The 19,293-nt window shown below is 43.2% G+C and overlaps 1 protein-coding gene and 1 pseudogene across 2 annotated transcripts in view; one reads left to right on the top strand and one right to left on the bottom strand.

Annotated features, from left to right (window-relative positions):
• DHRS7B (dehydrogenase/reductase 7B) overlaps positions 1-18,966 on the bottom strand; it is a 52,054-nt gene extending 33,088 nt beyond the window's left edge. Inside the window, exon 1 of one of the 2 annotated variants that reach the window (XM_006106927.3) lies at positions 18,912-18,966. In XM_006106927.3, the coding sequence (XP_006106989.2) occupies positions 18,912-18,931 (20 nt within the window). In that variant the 5' untranslated portion in view covers positions 18,932-18,966. Of the gene's footprint in view, positions 1-10,500; positions 10,622-18,911 lie in introns of those variants that run through there. The other variant, XM_023747682.1, reaches the window with a different exon arrangement.
• On the top strand, positions 14,329-14,455 carry LOC111824125 (annotated as a pseudogene).
• Positions 18,967-19,293: the final 327 nt, after the last annotated feature.

A 19,293-nucleotide genomic window follows, 5' to 3' on the forward strand; every position in this document is an offset into this window, starting at 1 on the left:
GAAATCAATAAAAAGTATTTTTTTTCTTAATAACGGGGGTGTTGGATTTTGTCGAATGCTTTTTCTGTGTCTATTGATATAATGTGACTTTTGTCCTTCAATTTGTTTATATGATGTATCACTTTTATTGATTTGCAAATATTGTACTGGCCTTGCAGCCCTGGAATAAATCCCACTTGGTCATGGTGTACAATCTTTTTAATATATTGCTGAATCGGATTTGCTAACACTTTGTTAAGGATTTCAGCATCTATGTTCATCATGGATACTGGCCTTTATATCTCTTTCTTTGTAGTGTCGTTATCTGCTTTTGGAATTAGGATAACGCTGGCCTCATAAACAGAGCTTGGAAGTGTTCCTTCCCCTTGGATTTTTTTTTAATAGTTTGAGGAGTCTAGATGTCAGCTCTTCTTTGAATGTTTGGTAAAACTCCCCTGTAAGGCCGTCCAGACCAGGGCTTTTGTTTCTGGAAGTTCTTTGATTACTGCTTCTATTTCATCAGTTGTTATAGGCCTATTCAGGTTTTCTGATTCCTCCTGATTCCGTTTTGGAAGATTGTATTTTTCTAGGAATTTTTCCATTTTATCCACATTGTCCAGCTTGTTGGCCTATAGTTGTTCATAGTACTTCCTTGCAATCCTTTGTATTTGCAAACACTTTGTAGTGCTGTCAACGGGGTATTAAAGTCCCCTAATATGACTGTGGGGTCAATGGATATTTCTCCGCTTTCATTTCTGATTTTATTTATTTGGGTCCTCTTTGTTTCATGATGAATCTTGCTAACGGATCATCAATTTTGTTTATCCTTTCAAAGAACCAGCTCTTGGTTTCATTGATTTTTTTGTATTGTCTTTTTAGTCCCTATGTCATTTATTTCTGCTCTCATCTTTATTATTTCCTTCCTTCTACTACTCTAGGCTTTTCTTGTTATTCTCTTTCTAGTTCTTTAAGTTGTAGGGTTAAATAGTTCATTGTTGATTTTTCTTGGGTTTTTTTGAGGTAGGCCTGTAGTGCTATGAACTTCCCTCTCAGGACTGCTTTTGCTGTGACCCAGAGATTTTGGGTTGTTCTGTTTTTTCATTTGTTTCTGGGATGTTTTGATTTCTTTCCTAATCTCGTTGGAAACTGATTCATTGTTTAATAAAATGCTATTTAGCCTCCATGTGTTTGAAATGTTTTTACTGTAGTTGATTTCTAATTTCATTCCACTGTGATCTGAGGAGCTGATTTATATGATTTCAATCTTCTTGTACTTGTAGAGACTTGTTTTGTATCCTAACATGTGGTCTATCTTTGTGAATGACCCATGTGCACTTGAGAAGAATGTATATTCTGCAGCTTTGGGGTGAAATGTTCTATAAATGTCAAATAAATCCACCTAATCCATTGTGTCCTTCAGTGTCACTGTTTCCTTGTTAATTTTTTGTCTGGAAATTCTATCCAGTGCTGTCAGTGGGGTGTTAAAGTCCCCTACTATGACTGTATTGTTGTTGATTTCTCCCTTAAAGTCCTCTAGAACTTTTTTAATATATTTAAGTGCTCCTATATTGGGTGCATATATGTTTACCAGGGTTCTATCCTCTTGTTGGATCGATCCCTTTAGAATTAGGCAGTGACCTTTGTTGTGATGGCCTTCATTCTGAAGTCTATTTTGTCAGATATGAGTATTGCTACCACAGCTTTTTTTTTTCCATTTGCATGGTAAATTTGGTCATCCCTTCACTCTCATCTTGTGTGTCTTTTGTTCTGAGGTGGGTCTCTTGTAGACAGCATATAATTGGGTCATGTTTTTTTTTTTTATCTATTCAGCTACCCTATGTCTTTTTATTGGAGCATTTAATCTATTTACATTAAGGTTATTATTGATAAGGACTTATTTATTGCCATTTTAAATTTCTTATCTCCATTTCATTTATCTCTTCTTCTGAAAAATTCTCTTGTTCTTTCATTTGGAGGTTGTTTCTTTGTCTCCTCATTTTGGCTGCCTCTTTGGGTTTGTGACTATGTATTAGGCAGATCTGCTACGCCTCTCAATCTCTAGTGCAGGACAGTGTCAAATGCTGTTTCTGGTTAATTAGATCAGGCAAAGACTCAAAGCCTCTAGAGACTGCCTCTGCCTATAGACTGATAGGATTTTGTCTTGAATAGCCCTCAGGCAATCGTCCACTGGTGTAGCAAGAGTTTTTTTCAACAGAGTGGGGCAATTGCTTCTGCCTGGGCCTCAGAATCTCCATACCGTGGGGCAACATGTTTTCCAATAGGGTGGCTCAACTGTTTTCCACCCAGGCAAAGATGCCTGTATAGCAAATGTCTGTGTAAGAAAGATGACCTCCACAGCATAAGGGAATGACTCAGCACAGAAAACCGAGGTGTCTGCCTTCTGAGCTCTAACCCCAGAGCCCCCAACCCTGGCTTCTGCTCACACAGCTCCAGTCCTCTCTGCCTTCCCTCTGCCAGAGCACATGGTGGGTGGCTTAACACAGAGAATTTTGTGCATCAGCCTTTAAGAGGTTGCTGTCCATGGCAGAGAACAACCCTGCTGCTTTTCACAGCCAGATGTTATGTGGGCACCCTTTTCAGTTCTGAGGCTCTCTGCTGGGGGGCCCCGCTCGGGGATTAGACCTCAGAGTTCTCAATGGCAACCCCCTAGAACTGAGATATCTCTCTAGAACTTCAGTTGCAGTCTGTGGGACCCCGGTCAACCTTGTCCTGCCTCCACCCCTCCTACCAGTCTCTATGCAGTCTCCACTTTGTCCTTGGTTATCAGGGTTCTCTCCAGCGAGTCTTCAGTTGATTATTCAGAAAGTTTTCCTATACTTTATTTTTATTTATTGATTTCAGAGAGGAAGGAAGAGGAAGAGAGAGATAGAAACATCAACGATGAGAGAAAACCATCGATTGGCCGCCTCCTGCACACCTCCAACTGGGGATCGAGCCCGCAACCCGGGCATGTGCCCTTGACCAGAATTGAACCTGGGACCCTTCAGTCCACAGTCTGACACTCTATCCACTGAGCCAAACCAGCTAGGGCAAGTTTTCCTATATTTTAGTTGTAATTCCAGTTTTGGATGGACAAAAACCAAGATGGCGGCATAGGTTAACGCCGGAGTTTGCTGCCTCGAACAACCACTTCAAAAATACAACTAAAAGACGGAACGGACATCATCCAGAACCACAGGAAGGCTGGCTGAGTGGAAGTTCTACAACTAGGAGGAACCGAGAATCAGAGGAGGCGCAGTGCTGAAGTAAAATACTAAGGTGCGGAGTGCGCGCAGCGCGGGTTGGTGGCTGAGGGCGTGGTTGTCTGTTTCAATCCGGAGGGAGCCTCAGACTCAGGCTCCAGATCCGGGCGAGTCTCTAGGGACCCAGACTCAAACGGGAGAAGCAGGACTGTCTGGCTACGGTCCCTCCGAGGTTTGCAGCGGTTGCTGGGACAGAGAGGCAGAGCCCCTGGGGATGGACTGAGAGCAGCCATAACTGCTACCTCCTCCGCCCTGTTGATCCCGTGGGACCCGCCCCGCCCAAGCCCTGCACAGAGGCATTTGCCGGATAGCCTCAGGCAAAGGCTAGATTAGCACCTCCCTAGAGGACACAAGTTCTTCCACTGCAGACACAGCTGATTATCACAGCCAGTCGGCCTGGAGGTCAAATCCCAGTTTTGTCCTGGAAGCGTGTCCATGCAGCATCCACTTACTTCGCCCCATTTTTAATCTTCCCATAATAGCATTATACACAATAGTTAAAATTTGGAAACAATCCAAATGTCAATCAAACAGTAAGTGGATAAACAAAATTTGGTATATACATACAATAAAATATTTTGACCTTAAAAAGGGAGGAAGTTCAACCCTGGTGGTGTGGCTCTCTTTGTTGGGCATTGTACCATGCACCAAAAGATTGCTGATTTGATTCCCAGTCAAGGCCCAGGCCCAGGCTGCAGGCTCGATCCCTGGTAGGAAGATGCAGGAGGCAGCCAATCGATCAATGTTCTGCTCTCACATCAATGTTTCTATTTTTTCTTTCCCTCTCCCTTCCTCTCTAAAAATCAATAAAAATATTTTTAAAAGGAAAAGATGGCCCTAACCGGTTTGGCTCAGTGGATAGAGCGTCGGCCTGCGGACTGAAGGGTCCCGGGTTCGATTCCGGTCAAGGGCATGTACCTGGGTTGCGTGCACATCCCCAGTAGGGGGTGTGCAGGAGGCAGCTGGTCGATGTTTCTCTCTCATCGATGTTTCTAACTCTCTATCCCTCTCCCTTCCTCTCTGTGAAAAATCAATAAAATATATTAATAAATAAATAAATAAATAAATAAAAAAGGAAAAGATGAAGGAAGTACTATAGTATACTACAACATGGATGAACACTGAAGACATGCTAAGGGAAATAAGCCAAAATTTGTCACAAAAGGACAAATACTGTAGGAAATCACTTCTACATTCTTTAATGTCCTAGAAACAAAAAGTAGAATGAGGTCACCAGGGACTGGGGTAGGGGAGAATGAAGAGTTATTTTTTTAAGTTTTAAAGATGAAGTGTTTAAGTTTTAAAAGATGAAGAGTTCTGGAGACAGGCAGTGATGATGGTGGCACATTATGACTGTATTTAAGACCACCAAACTGTATGCTTAAAAATGGTAAAGACGGTAACTTTTATGTTATGTGTATTTTATCACAATGAAAAATAGAAAAAAAATTATTTCATTAACATAGGATTAAATATTAAATGCTATCTAATATCAAGTAGGCCTATGGTTGAAATCAGATAATTCTAAATTTTAACAAATTGTTTGGTTTCCTCATGAACTTGATTAACCAGCCTTTCTCTCAGACAATCTGCCTCAATGTATTTACTTGGGATGATGGGTAACCCTGAATTCCAAGCTATTTTTAGACCTGTAAACATTATTTTGAAATTTAACTAGAAATGGCCTTTATTCTGAAACAGTTTTCATTAACACTCAGACTTAAAACTTTTAGTGCACTGACTTTAATGCCAGAAAACATGAAGGAAAGAATTTCACATACTGGAAGGACTAAAGGAAAAAGCATAACAACCTGAGAGGGTTTTTCCATTGCCAATCTCTAAGCTTTCATCTAAAAATAGCCTGGTTAGTGCCCTATCACTTTATTTTCCCAGCATCCTAGCAAATACTTCCTTGAGGACTTAGCTACACCTTGTCAGGATAGGTCCACAGTAAGTACTTGATCAATCTATTTATTTCACCCAATGTTAGCAGATTTCCAACTTTTCCCCATGCATAATTTTCCACCTATTTCTCTCCCAAAGCCTTTTCAATTAAAAAAGATTTGACAACTCTGACCGGTTTGGCTCAGTGGATAGAGCGTTGGCCTGCGGACTGAAGGGTTCCGGGTTAGATTCTGGTCAAGGGCATGTACCTTGGTTGTGGGCACATCCCCAGTAGGGGGAGTGCAGGAGGCAGCTGATCAATGTTTCTCTCTCATCGATGTTTCTGACTCTCTATCCCTCTCCCTTCCTCTCTGTAAAAAATCAATAAAAAACATTTTTTAAAAAAGATTTGATTTTAGAGTCTATATTAAAAGAAAAAAATCCTTAAATTGGAAATATATTTTATATACTCACAATATTATTGTCAGAGTGTAATAGCATAAGGGCTATCTTTTAAACTGCATTTATACTAGAATACCAATATACACTGTTATATAACAAAGCTTTTCCCCCCAATCATATAAGTATTAATAAGCTTAGCCACAGAATGAGGTGAAAGCAAACAATTTTAAAATCAATACGTCAGGAAATGAAAGATTTAAGTTTCTTTCTAGTATGGCAAAACACTAATGGTTGTTGGTGTTGGGTAACGAGTAAATAAGTGTTAGCTATATTACTTTACATTTGTACATCTTTGCGCATGTCTATCATTTCTCCTTCATGCTCTACTTTGCCAAAATAAAGTGGGAAAAGTGATTAATTAGCTACATTAGAAGTACCAACCTTGTAAAATAAAATTAGCTAATAAATACCCCAAGAAGAACACCAAGAGAAACAAACTGACCAATGTCAAGTTATAGTGGCATCTACATAGGACAGCATGGTGGGTGGGGTCTTAATCTGGGCCCTTCATGGGACCTGAGACCAGGTGACTGACTTGCAGAGTATGTGACGAGGCTTTTTTAGGCCTTGCTTTCTGATATATTTTACTAGAGGCCCAATGCATGGGACCTCCCTTCCCTGACTGCTGACCAGGGCCTTCTTTGTTCCACACCATCCCCTGGTGGTTAGCGCATGTCATAGCGAGCAATCGAACTCCTGGTCAGTCGAACTCCGAAGGGACATTTTGCATATTAGGCTTTTATATATATAGAAGATGAAGATGGTTCAGAGCCACATTACTCTTTATAATCCAATCATTACCTGCATTAGAAGCACCTGTTAAAACGTAAATCAATGGCCTTACCCAGTGCAGACCTTTGAAATTGATAATATCACAAAGGATGAGACCTGGGAATCTGGACTCTTAATACCCTCCTCTGGTAATTTTAATGGGTACTGAATATTGAAACCCCTGAAGATCTCCATAGTTGTCTACCAAGAGAGAATGAGCCACCCTGGGGATGACAAAGCTATCTGCAAACCTCTACCCACAAGATAAAGAGTAACTACCTTCATCAACAGGTCAGTGGAAGCTCCCAGCAAGGCCCTCCATCCCCACCCCTATCTGCCTGGAAATTATGGGCCAATCTCATCATACCCTTTTATCCCTACCAGTCACCACAGGAAGTCCAGATCTCCTGAGACATCCCATGTCTCCCAAACCCCAAATCATTCTGTGCACTCCCTGTTCTGACCCAATCTCCAACCTCTCCCCATATTCTGAAACCCTGTGATCCTCTTGGTCTGTCATCAGCAAAATCCCTGCCTCTTCAATCTGTACTCTGAATGGTCCCTTCACCTCTTGTTCCAATGTCTAGTTCAGTGATGGCGAACCTTTTGAGCTCGGCGTGTCAGCATTTTGAAAAACCCTAACTTAACTCTGGTGCCGTGTCACATATAGAAATTTTTTGATATTTGCAACCATAGTAAAACAAAGACTTATATTTTTGATATTTATTTTATATATTTAAATATATTTTATTGACTTTTTTTACAGAGAGGAAGGGAGAGGGATAGAGAGTTAGAAACATCGATGAGAGAGAAACATTGATCAGCTGCCTCCTGCACACCTCCCACTGGGTATGTGCCCACAACCAAGGTACACGCCCTTGACTGGAATCGAACCTGGGACCTTTCAGTCCGCAGGCCGACGCTCTATCCACTGAGCCAAACCGGTTAGGGCTATTTATTTTATATATTTAAATGCCATTTAACAAAGAAAAATCAACCAAAAAAATGAGTTCGCATGTCACCTCTGACACGCGTGTCATAGGTTCGCCATCACTGGTCTAGTTCCTCCTGAGAAAATAGATTTCACTGCAGACCACTGCAGTGGTGGCCTTTTTCTCTCCCACAACTCTCATATTCTGGCTCGAAGATGCAGTGGGATCATCTTTGCTCCTCACTACTATTCTCCCCTCCTTCCTCTCATCCATCCCTTAAACCACCCAGCTGTGACTCCTGTCATACTGTCACCTATGGCCCCTCCTTATAATAATCTGCTTTCCTCTTTGTCCTTACTGATATTCTGCCTGCTAGATCTCTCCATTTCTGATAAAGAGGTGTTAAAGTCTCCAATTATAATACTAGATTCATCATCTATTTCTCTTTGTAGTTCTATCAATTTTTGTCTCAGGTATCTTGGCACTCTTATTAGGTGCATATGTGTTAAGAAATGCTGTGCCTTCATGGATCATTAACCCTTTATCTTTATACTAGTGGCCCAGTGCACGAATTCATGCACACTGAAAGGAAATTAATTAGAAGAAATATTTTAATATCGCTATTCATCCTCTCTCTATAAGTGTCAACCAAATTAATGATCGGCAATGACATGCGTGTCGAAACACACACGTGTGACTGGCACTAGCGAGAGCTTTATATGTATCGCACACGCACGAGTCAACTTAGCCTTTTATAGATATAGAATAAACTTGCTTAATTAGACCTACTTTCTGATGTAACTAAACTTTTTCCAGCCCAGTGAAGCACCCCAACTTCTCCTTCAGGTAATTGTCAGCAACACAGCAGTAAATATTAACATGAAGCAGATTTTTAGTATAGATCACGCAGGGAGAACAAAGGGTATTTAACTGCAGCAGTGTTTGATTATATTTTGTGCAGTGAGAAAACCTAAAGTCATTTTCAAGGTCCACCATTTCTTACTTTTCAGTCGGGCCAAGTTTCTAAGCTTTCTAAATCTCCGTTTTCTGGCTAATGAAAAGAAATAGGATTCCACCAAGTCTCCTATCTACCTACTCCAGGACTTCTGTAAGGATCAAATGAGATGAGGCACGGGAAAACGCTTCACAGACATTTGGTTAAAGTGTGAAATGTTTGTGCCTGGCTATAAAGCAAGTTGTGTTCTGGGCTGAAGACACTCCAAGGAGGCTAGTTGCTAGGGAGAGGAAACTGGGAGTTGCTACATAACATCATTACCCTGGGCTGTGGGCCGCATTTTGCACCATGGGGTCTCGGCAGTGTCTGCTATGATTTGGTGAGCTGTCGCGCCGGGGTGGTGGTGGGGCCTGTGTCCCACTTGGGGGAAGCCAAGTGTTCCTTTGTGGGCGCCAGTTCCACAGTGCCGTTCATTGTTAAATGGCCTGTTGCTAGGGAGAGGAAGCCGAGTGTTGCTACGTGACATCATTCCCCGGTGCCCACAGCCACCATTTCTGGGCTGGGCTGGACTGTGGCGGCATTTTGTGCAATGGGGTCTCAGCAGCGTTGGCTGCAATTTGGTGAGTTGTTGCTCTGGGGTGGCGGCGGGGCCAGTGTCCCACTTGGGGGAAGCCGAGTATTGCTTTGTCGGCACCTTGGACCTGGTTTCTTTGTAAATGGCCGGCGGTGCATGTCACAGCAGCTCCTGTGTTGAGCGTCTGCCCCCTGGTGTTCAGTGTGCATCATACTGACCGGTCAGATGGTTGGACACTTAGCATATTTAGCATTTTATATACATAGATGATGCCCTCTTATTCCTGATCACTTTCCTCACTCAGAACTCTGTCCTGTCTGGAATTAATATAGCTACTCTTGCTTTCCTTTAATTAGTATATCTTTCTCCATTCCTTTAATCTATGTTTTTACACTTAAAGAGGATTTATTATAGACAACATATAGGTCAGTCTTGTTTTGTGATTCATTCTGACAATCTGTCTTTTAATTGATGTGCTTAGGCCATTGATGTTTATGTGATTATGGGTAAAGTTGAATTAATATCTACCATATTTGTTACTATTTTGTTTGTTGTCCATGTTCTTTTTCATATTTTTGTCTTCCACAGTTTTTCCACCTTTTGTGGTTTCAACTGAGCATTTATACGGTTTCATTTTCTCGCCTTCCTTAGCATAGCAATTATACTTTTCAAAGTGGTTGCGAAGGAGAATGGAATCCAAGCCCACTTTCAGACAATACTATACCACTTCACAGGTAATACAAGTCATAAAATATTCCTACTTCCTCTCATCCATCTCTTAAAACATTGCTGTCATTCATTTCACTTATATATAAACATATAATTTTGTTTTTATTCTTTCCTAGATTTTCCATCTCTGCTTATATTGTCCATCTGTTCTTGCATGTTACATACTCTTTCCTTAAAGTCCTTAGCATATTAATCATAGTTTTTAATAATTACTGGTCTGCCTGCCAGTGTGGCTCAGTGGTTGAGCATCAACCTATAAACCAGGAGGTCACAGTTCGATTCCTGGTCAGGGCACATGCCCAGGTTGTGAGCTCAATCCCGTGTGGGGTGTGCTGGAGGCAGCCAATCAATGACTCTCTTATCACTGGTATTTCTATCTCTCTCTCCCTCTCCCTTCCTCTCTGAGATCAATCGAAATATATCTTTTTTTAAAATAAAAGTTACTAGTCTGATAATTCCAACTTCCCTGTCATATCTGACTCTGGTTTTGATGCTGTTCAGTCTTTTCAAACTGTATGTTTTTGCCTTTCAATATGCCTGGTCATGTTTTGTTGAAGGCAGACATGATACTCGTTCAGAAGAACTGCAGTCCAGAGGCCTGTACTTATGTAGGGCAAGGCAAGCATTATATCCTTCCACGACTGGGCCCGAGTCTTTTGGGGAGACTATGCCCCGGACTGAGAACTTCACCAGGGCTTCTCAGCTTTTGTTGTTTTCCTCCTCTTAGGTGGGTCAGGATGGCTAGAAAGAGGGGAGTTGGGTAGGTCCCTGTCCCTAGGTAGCTTAGGCTCTGGTAACATAGTTTCCCTGAGGGGAGGCCTCAGCAAGAACAGGACACGCTGACATATTTCAAAATCATTACTTTCCCACTCCCCCTACCAGGAGCACAAGGGGATTTTTCTCCAACATTCACTGTGAGGGCCTCCTAGGGCTCCTGGGGGTAAAACTCACAACAGTGTGGGCCCCTTTTGATTGGGTTCCTCTGGCGTTTTGAACTCTGACTGTCCACACGCAGCCTCCAGCAGTTTGTCGATTACAGTCCAGGTTTTCCTACCCCAGGCTTCTGCTCCAGTCAGTTGTGATTCTGTGCATCCGCCTGCCTCTCCATTGCGGGCGTGGGGACAGCAGTTTTCCTTTTGACCTCAACTGGTGGATCTACAAAGAGTTGATTGTTGTTGTTGTTAATCCTCACCTGAGGATATTTTTTTCCATCCATTTTTTTAGACAGAGAGGAAAGGAGGGAGGAAAGGAGGGGAGAAAGAGAGCGAGAGAGTGAAAGAGAGAGAGGAGAGAGAGAAACATAGCTGTGAGAGAGACACATTGGTGGTTGCCGCCCACAGGCACTCCGACCTGCAATCCAGGTACGTGTCCTTGATCAGGAATCCAACCCGAGACCCTTGGATGCACAGGCCACTGCTCTAACCACTGAGAACACTGGCCAGGGCAAGAGTTGGTTGACTTTTCAGTTTGTTCAGCTTTTTACTTATGATGATGAAAGGGCAGCTTCTAAGCTCCTTGCATGCTGCATAGGAGACTGAAGTCCCAACACCATTCTTTATATAAGAAGTTAGCCACTAGTCATATGGTTGCTTCCCTGTGTGTGATGAGCAAATTTTCTCTTGTTGCTTTTAAGTTTTGTTTGTCTGTCAACAGTTTTACTCTGATGTATCTGTTTGTGTTTATCCTACTCGGGAGTTCATTGAGTTTCTTGGATCTGTATATTAATGTTTGTGTTATGCCCTGAATATACCCGGAAGATGTCTCCAGTCCCCAGAACCTATTAGTAGTATATGTTATCTTACTTATATGGTAAAAGGGACTTTGCAAATGTGATTTAAGATCTAGAGATGGGGAGCTTATCCTGCCTCATCCAGATCACAGGAGTCCTCAGAACAGAGAGGCAGAAGATTGAGTCAGAGAGTAGATGTGACAACAGCAGTAGAGGCTGGAGTAATGTGAGGAGGAGTCCCTGAACCAAGGAATGCTGGTGGCCTGCAGAAGCTGGAAAAGGCAAGTAAACCGATTTTCCTCGAGCCTGCAGAAGAAATACAGCTTGCTGAAACCTTGATTTTAGGACTTCTGGTCTCCAGAACTAGAAGATAATAAATTTGTGAGGTTTTAAACTATTATATTTGTGGTAACTTATTACAGCAGCAACAGGAAACTAATACAATGTTTTTCATCATATTTGGAAATTTTTAGACATTATTTCAAATATTTTTTTCTGCCTCATTCCTTCGCTACTCTTCTTCTGGAACTCCCAAATGTTAGTTCACTTGATGTCCCACTGATTTTTTAGGCTGTTAATTTATCTTCAACCTTTGTTCTGTTCTTCATATTGAATTTCTATTGAGATTTTTCATGTTGCCCGATCCTTTCTTCTGTCATCTCAAACTTCCTAATGAGCTCCTCCAAAGAATTTTTCCTCCCACTGCCATTTTGTTTGACTACCTCCACCTCAGGTATTTGCTCCAGGATGCTCCCAAGATTCCCAAACCTAACTTGGACCCTGAAGACCTTGTGCTCTGCTAATTCCCTAAGTGTTCTTCTAACAAAGCAATCTCTCCCCTGGGTTTACTTGTCTGTTTCCCTTTCACTGCCTTCTGTGTCATTTGTTGGATAAATAAATTAATGACTCTAGTTACAGAGCATACAGGGGAAGGTGACTGATTCTGATTAGAGACTGGTGAAAATTTCACAAAGGGTGTAGCAATTCAGCTGGGACGGCACTGCTTAAATCTGTAAAGCTCCTCAATGCTTCCTGGATGAGGCCCACCCTGACCTTCAAGATTGGGTCTCAGGCCCTAACCGGTTTGGCTCAGTGGATAGAGTGTCGACCTGCGGACTAAAGGGTCCCAGGTTCGATTCCGGTCAAGGGCATGTACCTTGGTTGCAGTCACATCCCCAGTAGGGGGCGTGCGGGAGGCAGCTGATTGATGTTTCTCTCTCATCGAGGTTTCTAACTCTCTATCCCTTTCCCTTCCTCTCTGTGAAAATAAATAAAAAATATATTTTTTTTAAAAAAAAGATTGGACCGAAACCGGTTTGGCTCAGTGGATGGAGCGTCGGCCTGCGGACTGAAAGGTCCCAGGTTCGATTCCGGTCAAGGGCATGTACCTGGGTTGCGGGCACATCCCTAGTGGGAGATGTGCAGGAGGCGGCTGATCGATGTTTCTCTCTCATCAATGTTTCTAACTCTATCTCTCTCCCTTCCTCTCTGTAAAAAAATCAATAAAATATATTTTTTAAAAAAAAGAAAAAAAGATTGGGTCTCAGGTTCTCTCCTACTCTCTGCTGGAGTCATCAACTAACACTCACCAGCCCTCTGAGATTCCTACCTTTACCTCACTTCCTGTTGTTTGCAAACACTCTCTCTGTAGGGAAATGCATCCAACCATTTGTCAGTTTCAAAACACTTTATGTTCCTTTATTGCATAACCCCATGTTTCTTATTACCAGAAATTTCAACATATGATTTGTCACCTATAGGTTATAATGGGGTTAAACATGTTAACTCAGAACAGTTCAAAACTAACTATGAACATGGTAACTAAACATGGACTCAGGCTGGTGGAGAGAAGAATGCCAGTCACAGCCATGGCCCCACCCTTGGTCTACAGCACTTTGTGTGGGTGCATCTGGCTCTGCAGCATAGCTTGACTAGAATTTGGAAAAGCTCACTAGGTCAAAAGCTCATTCTGGTAACAGTCGATTACATATCTCAAAGTTTGTGCCCAAACACCTCAAAAAAGACAGCTTCCAGCTTTTGCAGGTAGATCTGTGTGTGGCAAGGAAAGCACAAAGTTCAGACAATGTTCAAGTCTCCTCAGCTTTTACTTCCCAGCAGGCCCTCTCACGGTTCTTCTGTATGTGCACGTAGGGTCTGTGGGAGTTTACCAAGCCTGTCCCACTTGCAGGACCTCTGTGAAGTTCCCAGCTGGTCCACCGTCCACTCACTGCCCATAAGGGCCACAGCCTCAAACTAGCAAAGCTGTTAGCCTTCACCACTCACTTGCCACCAACGTTGCTACCCTTACTGACAAGCTTCTGGCATGATGCTTTGTTTTCTGCTCCAAATACTTGGCCTCCTCCAACAGTGAGACTGCTGGTCTTCAGGCTTGCCCTGCCTTGGTTAAACTACTGCACTGACTGGTCAGTGTGGCTCAGTGGTTGAGCATCGTCCTATTTACCAGGAAGTCACGGGTTGAATTACTGTCAGGACACATGTAGGGGGTGTGCAGGATTGATGTTTCTCTCTCGTTGATGTTTCTATCTCTCTCTCCCTCTCCCTTCCTCTCTCTGAAATCAATAAAAAACACATATTTTTAAAAATCTACATTTTAAAAAAACCCACAAAAACAAAACTACTGCATTGACTGATGAGCTAGGATTATGGGATTATTTCCATCCACCACCCCAGACAATAATACTAGATTCTCACTGGTCTTACCTAATGTTCAGTGGTTTTTCATGAAAAAATGTTTCCCAATTTGTTGTATGTCTTTGGTCAATTTCCAGACCTCTGATATGGTTGTTTTTGACAATTTTGTCCTGTTTTATAGTTGTTTTTGTTGTTGTTTTGAGATTTGCCAATTTCCTCACTCTGCCATACCAGAAGTCTTCTCCCGTCACAAGGACTTTTAAATAGAACTTTTTCTACTGCTAGAAACAAATACGCTGACAATAGTACAAACCTAATCAAAGATAAATGTGTCTCTCAAATATTCCTATTTCAATGTCTTCTCTGTGCCAAATTAAGTTAAAAACATTGAGAGGAGTGCATGGGTTTGGATGGATGGCAGGCCCGTCCCCCTGGGTCTCTCATGTGCCCCGTGCCAGAGCAAGCTGCGGCCTTGAACCATTGCCCGGACCGTAGGCTGTAGGCACTGAAGCAGGTTGCACAGGGGGAAAAGATGTTGAGAGGAAAAAAGCAATTATCCTTCATTTAATGTTGGGGATGGAGATACTAATCACTGCAAAACTTTCTTCTTCTTGTATAAATTCCCATTTCCTCACTGAATCCAGTTCCCTTGGCCTGGTGTCAGTTGCTACAGATGTCCAACCATACCTTCCCTCTGATATAATTATTTCTTACAGTTCAGTGGGTTTTCCCCACTAACATCTCTTTAAATTTCAGTCTGTCTTGCTTTTTCACTAAGATCAAGTTGCCAGCTACCATTTTCCTATTAGAATATAAATGAGAGGTGTGAATAATAATTTCAACTGTTTATTGATACAGTAAACTGTGTTTGGAACCAGGCAGACCTTAGTTTGAATGCCAATAATCAGGCTAAGTGAGTGTCTTTGAATAAGTTATTTAATATTTCAACCAGTTTCCTCACCTGCAAAATATATCTCACATCTGCCTTACACAGTTGCAGTAAGGATAAGTATATGTATGTTAAGAAGCCTTCTATATGGCCCACAATCCTTCACTCCTCTGAATGCAGTAGAAAGAAATTTATGACAACTCCAAACCAAAAGTACATTTTTATTTCTAATATAATTAATTTTTTGTTTTGTAACTCTAACATACATGACCATTAACTAAAAAAATTTACTACACAGATTCTAAAACAAACTAAAAAAAAAGTTAATTTTTAGCCTGTTATCATATATGGCTGTTGTGGAAAAAAATATTAATAATAATTACTAACTTTTTTAGTGTTTGCAATGTGCCAAGACACTGGGATATAAATAAACTTCATACCCATAATCTCATTTCATCCTCATGGCAATCCTAGGAGGTAGGTATGATAGTTATTTCCATGTTCTAAATGAGAAAACATCTTAAGTCGCATAGCTAGTAAATGGCAAAAAAGACCCTGGCTGGTGTGGCTCAATGGTTGAGCATTAACTATGAACCAGGAGGTCACGGTTTGATCCGGTCAGGGTACATGCCTGGGTTGCCGGCTCAATCCCCAGTGTGGGTGTGCAGAAGGCAACTGATCAATGATATTCTCTCTCTCTCCCCCTTACTCTCTGAAATCAATTAAAAAAAATTTTAATGGCAAAAAAGAGATTTGAACCAGGTATTTAGACTCTAAAGCCCACATTTTTAACTCTTAAGTGCATCAAATAGGTGGTCATGTAAAAAAAAAAAAAACCTTAGTAGAAGCCTTAAAGAGGAAGGATTCTAATACTATCTAGGTGGTAAATAGATCCCTAAATTCAGTCTGATCACCCAAACAGAATAGAAAGGTTTTTATCAGATAAGTGAGTGTAAATAAGCTCATTGCTTAACAGGAACTCAGTACAATTTCCTTGAGCTAGTTTACCTAATATGTTAAGCCAATCTGGATTATAATACTATACGCATAGAGAATTTTGAAATAATAGTTTACTAATATACCAGTAATATCTAATTTAGCAACAGCTAAGTCCTACTCACATGAACCTGGAAAAATTTACATTTCCATTCAAAACTTAGTGTTCCAAGTACAAACATGTCCTTACTGAATAAAATAGGAGCTAACTGCAGCAGGTAACCTCAAACTACCATAAGCAATGTTCAATTAATTCAGCAGCCATCAGCATGCCTCTCCCTCCAATAAGCAAGTCTTGGGCTATTGTGAATTTAAGAAGATGCAGAAGGTAGAATCCAAAGGAATTTGTTGAACTTCTTACATTGGTGGGTGGCAAGAAGCTTCCAAGCTAAATTTACAGGATATTCAATCTCAATTTTCATTCCCATGCTTACAGCCTTCCAGAGCAGGCTAATGGAGAGTTCACTTCCCCATTAAAATCAGAACATTACCAACAAAGAAAGGCCTCGTACTGTACGTTATAACTGGGTGGGTGTGAGAAATGACATCATTGACATGAACAAGGACAAGTCCTCAAAGGGTTAACTACCAGAGACAAAACTTTTGACTGGAATCCAGCAGGATCTGGAACCACAGATAACATTTTTCTTGAAATGACGGGCTAGATCTAACCACTGGAGGGCGTCCTAGCTATGCACAACTGCAAGGCGCTCACTTGAAACACCTCCAGGATAGTCCCCAGGCTGTGCGTTCTGCGGTCCAACACTTCCTGCACTGTAAATAAACTTTAAATAAAGTAAACTTTCCCTTTTGCCAAAGGGACAGAGATCTTTTCTCCCTCCTTTTTCTTAAAGCATTTCTTTGAAAAACCCAGTATTTTTAACTCCTTCCTCTGTTCCTTTGGTATGTCTGCAAATCTTTTAAAAGGCTAAATAAACTAGCTCTAGCTCAGCCAGTGTGGCTCAGTGGTTGAGCATCGACCTACAAACCAGGAGGTGACGGTTCGATTCCCAGTCAGGGTACATGCCTGAGTTGTGGGCTTGATCCCTGGTGTGGGGCGTGCAGGAGGCAGCCCGTCAATTATTCTCTCATTATTGATCTTTCTACCTCTCTCCCCCTCTCCCTTCCATTCTGAAATCAGTAACAATATATTTATTAAATAAATAAGTAAACAAACTAGCTCCAGCCACAGATACTACCCAGAAACTTTCTTCTAAAGGGCCTAGAAGTCATCTCTTTCCAATGTAAACATTAAGGAAGAAACTCAGTCACCCTGGGAGGTTACAGGACTACCTGCTCAGAGAGATTAGAGATTTTCTATTTTTCCTCCAGATAAAGGTAATTAACTAGCACAGATGACCACCCCAATTACCAGGTGAATTGAGGGTGAACTATAAAAGCACAGATGGTAGATGGTGCCATCACGTCTTCTTACAAAAGGAATCTGGAGACTGTGTGATGTTTTAAATGATGGGATTGCTTTTTTGTAATTCTGGGTTCATTTTATTCAGTAACAGAACTATTTTCTTCCTTTCTACATTTGTGGGAACAATTTTCTAGGTTGGCAGATTTTATTTTTAACTTTCCCCCCACATAAATGAGAAGAACAGTCTACACTTCCTACTGGGCCACCTCATGCGGCTTTCTTGCCCTCAACGACAGGAAAGTTATTCCTCCCTGACCAAAGCTCTTAGGGACCGAGCCCGTTCTTGCTGTCTGAGCGTCAGACCCTCATCACTGCCTCTGTGACACCTCCACTTGGATTATTTCAAGGACATTTTATTCAAAACTGAACTCATGCTCTTCCTCCAGAGTTTCCTATTCCAGATGCACAAGCCAGAAAAGGAAGAATTAGCCCTGACACCTCCCTCCCTTTTCACCGGAATGAACCTCTAAGCCCCTTCAGCATGCCCCCTAACAGCCCTCTCACTGACCACCCTGCCTTACCGAGGAGCCGGAGTGGCCTGATCCCCCAGACCTGCTGGTGCCCCTCCTGTGACGACGCTTCCACGGCTCCCACATTCTCCAGAGAAGCCCCACCTCTTTCGCACCATGAGAGCTGCACGCTCGGAGGCTTGGCTACCTCTCCAGCTTCATCTCCCGGACTCCTCGCTCCCTCGGTCCTCCAGCCCCAACGGGGAGCTTCAGTTCCATGAGGACAGAGACCATGCCTATTGCTGACGCTATGTCCCTAGAACAGTGCCTGCCACACAGCAGATGCTAAGTAAATGTTTAAGAATAATGTTGGTAAAACAATTGTAGCATCTGACATGGAAGGCAAATAAAACATTAACTAAATTATGCATGGTGAAAGGAAATTACGCATGTTTGTATCCCAGGCGGCTAACACCGGGCTTGGACCATAGTGGGGCTAAAACTATGTTTGTTAAATCCGTTTGCAAACCAGAGACGAATATAATGAAATACAATAACAGCACTCCGTGTCCACCGGCTGCGCAGAGCAGTGTCAATGCCGATGGAGTCTCACATTTAGGTACTTCTCTCCTCTAACCCCCATTCCCGTCCTGTGGACAAGCAGAGGTCTAACCCCGTGCGAAGGAGGCTGACCTCCGAGACAGCGCAGGGCCGTGCGCGCCTTCATAACGGAGCCTCCTCTGTGCATGCATTTCAGTCACGGCTCCTCCGGAGGCTCCTGGCGCCGGGCCGCTGCGCGCGCGGGACAACCCTGGGAGCGGGCGCCGGCGAGGAGGGCGAGTCTGAGGGAGACATCGGAAGCCGCCATCCCGGGTGCGGGCTCGCCCTCCGCCCCGCCTCCTCGCTAACCGACGCGACACGGGGCTAAAGGGGCAGCCCGCCGCCGGCGCCCGCCATGCGGAAAGAACGGCGCAGCCCGGGAGCAGACGCCCTTCGGGGCGCGAGCCGGCCGCCGCCTCATTCGGCGTATCTCCGGCCGTGAAACGAGAGTACCAGGAGCGGGGGCTCCCCACAGAGGACGCCGCGCCCGCGCCTCCGCTCGCTCGGCACCTCGCGCCTCCCCGCGCCCGGGAAGGGGACGCAGCGCCCGGAGACGCCCGCGCGCCGAGGCTCCGGGCGGAACGCAGGCCCCCGCCCGGGGTCCTTCCCACCAGCCCCTACCTGGGCGCCGCAGAGACCATGGGTCCACCCACCGCGTCCTCCGCCCCGGAAGTGACGTCACTCCCTCTGCCAAGCTCCATCCAATTACAGCCCTCAGGCTGCGCAAGCGCGTTGGCCGTGCTGCCCTCGGGGCGCAGGCAGGACGCGCCGGGCGCAGGGTCTACGGGCCGCTTCCTACTTGCGTGCTCCCTCCATCTTCCCCAGGGGAATTGGGAAGGTCTTGTTTTGGGCTCCGCACATTTGGGGAGAGGGGGACAAATTTGGACATGTGTGCTACACCTACCAAGACTTATTAGAAAGCCATAGTAATTAAAATATTACTGTATGACATTGGCGCAAAGATAAACCAAAAAAATCAATGATGTCAAAAATAATTCGAGAA

This window comes from Myotis lucifugus, unplaced genomic scaffold (genome assembly GCF_000147115.1).
Source record: "Myotis lucifugus unplaced genomic scaffold, Myoluc2.0 scaffold_950, whole genome shotgun sequence".
Lineage (NCBI taxonomy): Eukaryota > Metazoa > Chordata > Mammalia > Chiroptera > Vespertilionidae > Myotis > Myotis lucifugus.